The 9,748-nt window shown below is 44.7% G+C and overlaps 1 protein-coding gene across 1 annotated transcript; it reads right to left on the bottom strand.

Annotated features, from left to right (window-relative positions):
• Window positions 1–1,110: 1,110 nt before the first annotated feature.
• Window positions 1,111–7,024, bottom strand: LOC100859935 (protein disulfide isomerase-like 2-3). Its single transcript, XM_044533094.1, has 9 exons — window positions 6,767–7,024; window positions 6,517–6,675; window positions 5,011–5,124; window positions 3,994–4,178; window positions 3,282–3,381; window positions 2,381–2,557; window positions 2,151–2,296; window positions 1,569–1,715; window positions 1,111–1,481 (listed from the first exon to the last, which is right to left on the bottom strand). Exons 1-9 carry the CDS (start codon window positions 6,884–6,886, stop codon window positions 1,307–1,309), a joined length of 1,323 nt encoding a protein of 440 aa, XP_044389029.1. The 5' UTR covers window positions 6,887–7,024; the 3' UTR covers window positions 1,111–1,306.
• Between the last annotated feature and the right edge of the window lie 2,724 nt (window positions 7,025–9,748).

Here is a 9,748-nt window from a genome sequence, read left to right as displayed (position 1 = left end):
TGCATATAGATTTTTTGAAAAGTCAAACCTCGCCAACTTTGACCAAGTTTGTGGAGAAAAATATTTACATCCAGAATGCCAAACATATAGCATTAGATTCATGATAAGATGTAGTTTCATATTTCATATATTTGGTATTGTAGGTATAAATAGTTTTCCGTATAAACTTGATCAAAATTTACAAAAAATGATTTTTCAAAAGATCTATATGCACTACATTATGGAATGGAGGGAGTATGATTTTGAGTCTATTCATGTGAAGTATAGCGTTGCGTCCATTAGGTTCTACCATCCGCCAACCCAGACAAGAGAAAATATCTTGTAGGGACCGATGAAAATCAAGTAACCATTAGGACGCGGTTAGCTGGCGAACATTTGCTCGGAGGGGCTGGCATTTACGAACGATTTTGTTGGCAGTTTTAGTTGTGAGGGATTGCAAATTCTTTAAAACAACATGTTAGTTTCTTCAGAAGAAGGTATGGAGGGAGTACGTACAAACTTGATCAAAGTTTGCAAAAATTGTTTTTTTTAAGATTTATATGCACTACATTATGGATTGAAGAGAGTATGATTTTGAGTCTATTCATGCGAAGTATAGCTTTGCGCCCATTAGGTTCTACTATCCACCAACCCAGACATGAGAAAATATCTTGTGGGGGGCGATGAAAATCAAGTAACTATTAGGACGCGGTTAGCTGAACGTTTGCTGAGAGGGGTTGGCATTTACGAACGATTTTGCTGGCCACATAAACTCGTCACTTTCGCAAGCAGTACGAGCCTTCCTTGACAAGATAATTGCCGGCCACATAATTCTCCGGAGGCGTAGTACAGCCGGCTGGAATTTTATCAGTTTGTGTAAGTACTAAATTTCGAAGGATCCTGTCACTGACGTCCGCACGCCTGTAAAGAAAAAGCACGTGCAGCCCACAGAGACGGGAAATGCTGCGCACCGCTGCTGACGCTGAGGAGCGACAGAGGTACCGGTCATATCGGCAGCCTCGCGAAGCGAGACAAAACGCCAATGATTTCAGCCGTACCGAAACGCTTAAATAAACAGCAGAGCAGTGAATGCTCTGTCATCTGCCTCCCCTGCAATCATGGACAAGCATCTAAACTCAGAACTGGTTTTATTTCAGGGGCAAAGACACCCCCACCCCACCTTGCACATCAGAGCTTTCGTTTTCTCCCACAATACTAACATCGACAAAAGAAAATCGTTCCAAAAAGTGTCCCGTCCAAATTGTACAGTGTACATCAGAACAAGTGAAGCATCAGTGTTCCTCTAAACGCTAGGACGGTTTGAGAATCACAACTCGTCGTTGGGTGGAGAGCTGTCGGCCATGAGCTCCTCGAGCGAGAACTCGTCCTCCTCGATGACCTCTCCGTCCTTGCCGTCCCATGGTTCCGACTGGACCACCGTGGGGGCGCCCTCCAGAGGAAGGTTGCCCTTTCCGCCGCGCCCCGCCTCCTTCACAAACTCGCTGCAGGAGACAGATTCTTTTTGTTAACCGTGTGCCTGATTTTTTAACCTAATGCAACGATCGAAGCGATGACAACATGGAGCTTACGTGATTTCGGCGAGCTCGAAGGCGCTACGAAGCGGAGCGTATGCGCCTTTCTTCACGTTGAGAGCAACCATGGCTGGATAACCATAACCACCGACTCCGACCTGCTTCTCCAGATCAGCTTGCTTGCCGGCACCTGCCCAGACAAAACTGCAAGGCAACGCTATCCTGGCTCAGTATGGTCCATCTCAAGAACAATCAGTAAGTTTTAACACAAAATACTCGCATTAGGAAAACTCTGAGGATCACTTTCTCAGGAACACAAAGAACAATTTGTCAACACAGAAATGCTCCCATAGTCGCTTTAGACCCAATCCTCTTGTTGCAGATTTCATTGCACATATAGTCACAACAAGCTTAGATCTGTTGGTGCATAAGGCATGATCTGATCGTTTAATGTATGTGAAACACAAACAAGTTGCTTCCAAATGTTACAGTTCATTGTTTTTTCAGTCAACTTACTAACGACCTGTATTTTTTCTGTCGGCTCACTAACGAGCTGTATTAATTAGAAACTGCGCGCTTTTCTCACAAAAAAAACAGTTGCAGGTTAAATTCAAGTAATTTGTTCAGTTGACAACTTGCCTGTATGGACTCTTCTTAAATTTCTCAGCAACAGAAAGTAGCAGCTCAAGGTACTTGTTTCTTCCTTCTGCCTTTGAGTCCAGAATGTCTGGAAGGAAAGACACAAAGCAAATGGCAGCAGAAGCACACTTCTCTTCCATCACATCCTAAAGATAAGCCAACCCCAGATCAGAACTTCAATCATTCACTACGTGATCTGCAGAAATATTGTGAATATCATGAAGGCTTACTGCGCTAGTCAATTCAGAAACTTCAGGGGGTGCAGCATTCGCTTCCAGCTGCTCCAACGCGAAGGACTCGATAGCCGAAGCAGCTCTAGCCCCCTGGTAGGGGAACGGGCTCTCCTTATCGGCACCAAATACCAAAATAGTTGGAAAGCCTTCTACCTTGTACTTGCTCATCAAGGACTGCAAAAATCACGAGTCAAAAATATATACTTGCAATATTTACTCGAGAAAGAAGCTGCATGGTAGGCCCAACAAACTATTTGGTGGCACATGCATGCATGCTTTCAAAATGTCAAGTTTCAACTCTAACTATTCTGATAGTCTGATACACTGCCTGAAACATTTCAAAAAATCATTCAAACCTAGTAATTCAATTGAATCTTCTGATTGACCTATTAAAGTTCAAAGTATTGTAGTATATCATGTCATCATGTTAAAAAGGCACCTCAAACAAAACATAGGCGACAAAACTCAATCAAATGGCTCACGGATAAGTTAACTAACTGAAGCTTTCCTCGATAAAATTTCCAAGATAACCATAGTTATTTGCTGCCAGACTCCAGCATTTGTATGATATGCAAATTTATGATGTGACCCCAAAGTGATATTGGTGAGTTAATTTCATTATATAAAATTGCAGTAACTGGGGAAAAAACACTTCATTCCAGTCTTGCTGATCACAAGAATGCCAAGAACTCGCCAAGATTTTCAAACCAAATGTTACCAACAACAATTTCTCTTGTATAATTTCAATTTTTAGTGAAATCAAAGTGCAGATTCATTAGTATGACAAATACATTCTTAAATTTAACATATAATGTTGGCCTGAAATAATTTTTTTCCTAGGACGAAATTCAACCAGAAGATGAAAATGTTAAATGAGGATATAGTCCCAAGGTCGTACCTTATCAGAGTCACAATCAACATGGCCTAATTTCACTTGACCTTTCAAGTTCTTTGCAGCCCTTTTCCATTCAGGAGCCAATTTCTTGCAGTGCCCACACCTTAACAAGAAAAACAATACAGTCGACGAGCCGAAAAGTGTATTCAGTTAAAAGGATTTATTCTCAACACACAAGTAGCAGAAATACAATACTAAAAGTCCAATACATCAAACAAATGGATTAACTTGAAAAATGTGATAATGTGTATGAACAGTAGAGGAGATCAGACAAAGCTTAAGCATAGGAACCAAATCAAGCAAGATCCAATGGAAAAGGCTTATCTCTCTATATTGGCAACTGATGAAAGGGGAGCATCGACTTTACTTTAGCATCATGTGAGCTCGTATAGTCTAGTTAAAAGGTAGGCCTCATATATGTCAACCAAAATCACGAACTTAATATTCTTTTTTCTTGAGAAGGAAGGTTAAACCTCTTAACCTCTGCATTCTCAGATGCATACAACCATACAAACTCAAATTTCTATGGTTTGGTTATAACTCTTCTGAAGCCCTATAGTTAATCAAGAATGTGCTAGAGTATAAATAAGAAATAATAAGAGATGACTACATAGTGCAGACTTATGTATATAATTCTCTTAATTTGGAGAAAACACCCAATAGCAAGTAAAGAATCGATTAACATGATGAACAATATGGGTATTGAGCTACATACCACGGTGCAAAGAACTCCACAATCCAAAGATCCTTGCTTTTGACGACAAGTTCGTCAAAGTTACTCGAATTCAATTCTACTGATTCATTTGGTTCATGTTTCTTCTCACTTGAGCCACCAGAGGTTTTTCCACTTGAACCTCCTGATGTCTTACCATCCAACCTATCTCTGAGAAGACCTTTGACCTGTGCATCATAAAACAAACAGATATTTTCCCTTGTAATGAAAGTGGAAGCTCACATCTTTTGCAACATAACGGACAAATTCATATTCCCTTCGGTTGGGTTTATAAGTCGGGTATAAGGGTTTTAAGGTCTTTGATTTGGCAAATAAAACATGTATATAATATATCACAAATTATATGGTTAGAATCAAAAGATATATTTCTTATAGTCCCTCTGATCCATATTAACATTTGCCTGGTTCAACTGAAGACCTAAAAACCCGTGCCTGAGTTATAAACCAAACCGGAGGGAGTGCAAAATAATACAATATAAAGAACGAAGATTGTCGATTCACAGCATGCAACGGTGATGACCAACAAACAATTAAATTGAAACACATGACATGTTGAAGAAACTCAAGTCAGCTAACATTAGTGTAAGAGTAATTGCTGGACTTCAGAGAAGAGTAAAATCGGAGTAAGAAGGATCATTGCATGCTAAGCTATGCAGAGTGGCTGCCTCAAAGTCATTAGGAGAAGTTGGTAAGTAGAATCATGGGCTACCCAAGACACCATTTTCAGCCAACAGAAAGATGGCACTTGTTGTTCATAGTATTACATCCTGTAAGATCCTAAGTTATTTAAGTGGATATAACTTTTACTCTTCACATTCAGACAAAAACATATAATGTCTCCAGGGAAAAGGATGTACATATTGGTGGCGTAGCAGAGGAAACATCACATCAAAAGTATAAACAACTTGTGCAACATAAGAAAATGCAATTGAGAATATATCATGCAAATTAGTGGGACAAAATAGAATTGCAAGATAAATAGGGTTTGCTGCAACTAACCTGCGACAGAGCAAAATTTACAATTGGCTTTACATCTCTTGCGCCTTCATAATCCACTGGTGGCTTGCCAGGGAGAAACACTTTTATGGTTGGGAATCCCCGTATTCCATATTGCTGCAAAAGTAACACAATTCATCACAAACTGTATTAGTAGCATTCCATAAAAGTATTTATTAATTCTAATTATAAAAGCCAGAAATGTTGTGTTATTGTCATCAATTTAGAATATAAACTGTTTAAGAAGTGATTCAGGCATACAATTGTAGAGGAAAGCGAAAGAAAGTAGTCCATATGCATGTTGCCTAAGTTAGTTTTAACTAAAGTATTCATTGCCACAATTGAAGAGAAGCTTGTCCAACATCGTCTGAGATGGTTTGGGCATATTCAGCGCAGGCCTCCAAAAGCTCCAGTGCATAGTGGACGGCTAAAGCGTGCTGATAATGTCAAGAGAGGTCGGGTAGACTGAACTTGACATTGGAGGAGTCCGTAAAGAGAGATCTGAAGGACTAGAGTATCAACAAAGAACTAGCCATGGACAGGGGTGCATGGAAGCTTGCTATCCATGTGCAATAACCATGAGTTGGTTGCGAGATTCTTATGGGTTTCAGCTCTAGCCTGCCCCAACTTGTTTGGGACTAAAGGCTTTCTTGTTGTTGCTGTTGTTGTTGTATTCATCGCCACAATATAGACTTGATGATCACTCCTCTGGCCCTAACTATCAGTCTGCTATGCTAAACACAACTTAAAACCATGCTGTAATTAATATCCTACAACCATCAATAGTAATGCACATGTGGAACACGAGATGGTTTGGATGAATTGTTGTGGTTAAGTTTCACTGCAGGTACATTGGTAAAGCCGTAACAGTCTTAATTCACAGTCAATGTCTTGCTTGTTGTCTTTAATCGGGAGTATCCATCTTCTGTGCTATAACATTTGAGACAAGAGTGCTTTGATACAAAAAGTAATTTCTGACACACAAAAAAAAATCATAGAACGCTAAGAAACAAACTTGTACGCAATGCCAGAATGCCGCCATATCAACCTAAAGTTGCACAACTCTTTGGATTTTGGCCTCTGTATATACTTAACAGAGATTTGAAAACAAAAACAGGCTAGTAATCAACTGGACTGGGAGGATACCAAAACAGCATTAGCAAGAGACCAAATCCTGATTGCTGATAAGCCTCTGTCAAACTGCGTCTTTCTTCAGCAGAATTTAAATTCATTTACTATATAAAAAGCATCGAAGCATCTTAGTAAAATTTACCGTCTGAACTACAATGTCCCACTACAAGTGCATAATCTTGGTACTGAGCTGGTTAATGTCCTTCTATCGAACAAAATTACACGGCGGATGCACCAGTAAAGCAATTATACGCTAACGATCGATAAGTTACTGTGATGTCGCTGCTACCGATGCCGAGATCACATCAGGAAACAAGCAGATCAGCACGCACATGTGGAGTGTGGACGGGTCAAAAGGAAACGAGAGGCGGTGCTCACCTGCGCGAGCTCCTTGTGGGCGTCGGCGTCGAGCGCGGCGACTGTGGCGACGCCCTTGAGGACGCCGGCGGCCTTCTCCCAAATCGGCGTCAGCTGCTTACAGTGCCCGCACCACGGCGCGAAGAACTCCACCAGCACCACCCCGTTCGCGTTCAACACCTGCGCGCAAGCGAATGGCGGCACGCCGCTCGAGGTCAGAGAGGAGCTCAAATGGGAGGAGAGCCGATCTGGAGACGGGGAGAGGCGAGACCTTCTTGAAGTTGTTGGGGTTGAGCTGGAGGACCGGGGAGCCGGCGGAGTAGAGTGCGGCCGCCGGGGAGGCCGCGGCGGCGAGAAGGAGGAGGAGGGCGGCGAGGATGGCCGGACGCATGGCGCCGTCGAGAAGCTTCTGGAAGCCGGAGGGGGGGCTAGATGGTGGCGATCGATCGGCTGCGTCACCGGGCGTGGTGGTGCGGATTTAAGTTTGCTCGCGAGAGAGGAGACGAACGCGTGTGCGGACCAATCGTGCGCGTCCACGTCTGGTGCTCTGCCACGTCGGTATGGTTTCGCCTACTTGGCGCGACGTGATTGGTCGTGACCGTGGCATGGTTGAACGACTGGGTGCACAGTTGTTCGTCGCTATCGGCAGGCCGCGCATATGCGCGACAACTTTTTTTTTTAAGAACTATGAGCGTGTTTGGTTGTCGTAGTCTACAGTAGCTTTATTGCATAGTCTTCTCAACTCAGCCTGGCTATGCAAATGCAGTCTCAAATGCACGATATGCAAGTGGTTTCGTTGTCTGCATGCCCTCTTGCCTGCATGGGTTGAACCACATTGCATGGTGTTTGGTTGCATGCATGTTAGTGTATAAACCCAAGGCATGGTGTTTGGTTGTATGCAACGCCTGGTGTGTGGTAACCTCTTTGGCTAGTTGGTGAGGTTACCAGCACACTTCGGCACAACCATGTACCATACATCATAAGCAGAGCAGAGCATAAACACAACATCAACTACTTAATAGCATAGTTCAGATAACATAGTACCACACATCATAACGATAGTTCAAACAGTTCAACGCATAAACCATAAAAGCGGACTCGGTAGTACTTAAGAAGGAGGTGACCCGGCCCTAGTCCCTGACGGCGAAGGCTTCGTCATGCTCCCCGCACTTGTTGACCACCTCAATGCCATCGTCGTCGAAGATGATGACCTTGAGGGTGTCGGGAGTCAGGAGCTTGAACGTCACCATGTAGCCGATCTTGATCTGATGAACGACGGCGAAGGTGGCCCAACCCTGATCCAGGTTACCCTGTCGTTCATTAGCTTCACCGTCACCCTCCAGAAGCATTCGGTGTTGTTGCTCAGCTTGAACTCCGTCGGCACCGCGGCGAAGTGCTTGATGAAGTCCAGGGGCATGGGGATGCGCTCAAGCTTCGGTGCAAGGATGACCTTGCAGAAGTGAGTTGGGCCACCCTCCTCATGGTAGTGGTCGTAGTTGCGGCGCTTGCTGCTGGGGGGCTCCTCCATGCGCTTGTCATCGCCAACCGTTGGTGTCTTCAGTTCTTCCTCGACGGTGGGCGGCAGCACCACCTCGGGCATTGGATGAACCGGCTCCTTGCCCTTCTTGTCAACGGCCGGGAGCACCTCTGTGCCCATCTCATTGCTCTCCTCGATCTGCACACAATTCATGGAGTCAGGCACATCACAGAGTTCATGGCTTATTGAAGAGCATGTAGTTTAAACGACATGAGTGTTACTCTTCCTCCTCTCCATCGCGCCTATATTTACTCAACTTGACCACCACTACTTACCCACCCCTCTCTTCTCTCACTATCAACCTTCCTCCTCTCCATCGCCCTGAGCTCCAGCTCCAGCTCCAATGTCAACCCCTTCCCTTGGGGTATTGGCTCGAGGGCCTTCTTCCTTGGGTGGTCGGCTGGTGACCGCACCAAGTTCGAGAACACTATGGAGGTGTGCTCAAACTTTGGCTCCATGCCTGACATGCAGAAGGAATCTGATGCAGTGCTCATGAGGGCCACTGCACAAGAGTTGAAGACGTTGATTCCTAACCCATCGAAGGGCGCGATGGCAGTCGACATCATTTGTTGGGCCATGAATCAGGCCGTCTCCGACGACGCTAAACAGAGGAAGAGGTGGTCCAAGTATAAGAACTAGTGGGCTCCTAATGATCGTCGTGCCACACTGTACTGGGAGACGACAATCGTGGCGTCGGCGGTCATCTGTGGGGAGCCTAAGAAGGAGGAAGAACCGGTCCAGATGCCAGTGAGGGCGCTGGAGCCAGGCCGTCGTACCCAGCAGATCGACCTCGACTCCACCGAGGACGACGACGACCCACCGTCCTGCACGACGATGGACAAGAAGATGAAGGCTAGCCACTCGACCCGCCGCTTCGCACGCCTCAACAGCCGTCACGGTTAGCCAGTGTCTGTTGTGTATCCCCAATCCCCCTTGTACTCCACCCGCATCTAACTCTATTTCAATCTTGCATGAACTAGTATGAACTAGTATGAACTAGTATGAACTGCCATGTGTGACGCCCCTGATTCAATCGTACACTAATCATACACGCAAATGTGTATGATAAAGATTAAGGACTCATGGGAAGATATCACAACACAACTCTAAAAACAAATAAGTCATACAAGCATCATATTACAAGCTAGGGGGCTCGAGGGATCGAATACAAGTGCCCGATCATAAATGAGTCAGCGGAAGCAACGATATCTGAGTACAAACATAAGTTAAACAAGGTGCCATAAGATGGCTAGCACAAACTAGGATACGGGTCGAAAGAGGCGCATACCTCCTACCTGGGATCCTCCTAACTACTCCTGGTCGTCGGCGGCCTGCACACAGTAGTAGGCACCCTCGGTGTAGTAGGAGTCATCGTCAACGGTGGCGTCTGGCTCCTGGGCTCCAGCATCTGGTTGGGACATCCGAGAAGAAAGGAAAAGGGGCAAAAGATGGAGCAAAGCAACCGTGAGTACTCATCCAAAGTACTCGCAAGCAAGGATCTACACTACATATGCATTGATATCTGTAAAAAGGGGTAATATCTATGGACTGAACTGGAGAATGCCAGAATAAGAGGGGGATAGCAAGGCCTATCGAAGACTGCGCTTGTGGCAGCCTCCATCTCGAAACATGTAGAATAGAGTAGCAAGTGTAGCATCAAGTAACATCGCATAGCATAATCCTACCCGCCGACCCTCCCCTCGTCGCCCTGTGAGA

Source organism: Triticum aestivum, chromosome 5B (genome assembly GCF_018294505.1).
Source record: "Triticum aestivum cultivar Chinese Spring chromosome 5B, IWGSC CS RefSeq v2.1, whole genome shotgun sequence".
In the NCBI taxonomy this organism is placed as follows: domain Eukaryota; kingdom Viridiplantae; phylum Streptophyta; class Magnoliopsida; order Poales; family Poaceae; genus Triticum; species Triticum aestivum.
This window is presented reverse-complemented; position numbering and strand designations above follow the sequence as displayed.

Bases quoted from the DNA above. Each gene is read 5' to 3' on its own strand.
- LOC100859935 (XM_044533094.1), bottom strand. From the start codon at position 6,886: ATGCGTCCGGCCATCCTCGCCGCCCTCCTCCTCCTTCTCGCCGCCGCG. The intron at 4,179-5,010 runs GTTAGTTGCAGC...TATGATGCACAG, and splicing joins TAAATTTTGCTCTGTCGCAG to GTCAAAGGTCTTCTCAGAGA. The intron at 1,716-2,150 runs GCAAGTTGTCAA...GTTGCCTTGCAG, and splicing joins TTTAAGAAGAGTCCATACAG to TTTTGTCTGGGCAGGTGCCG.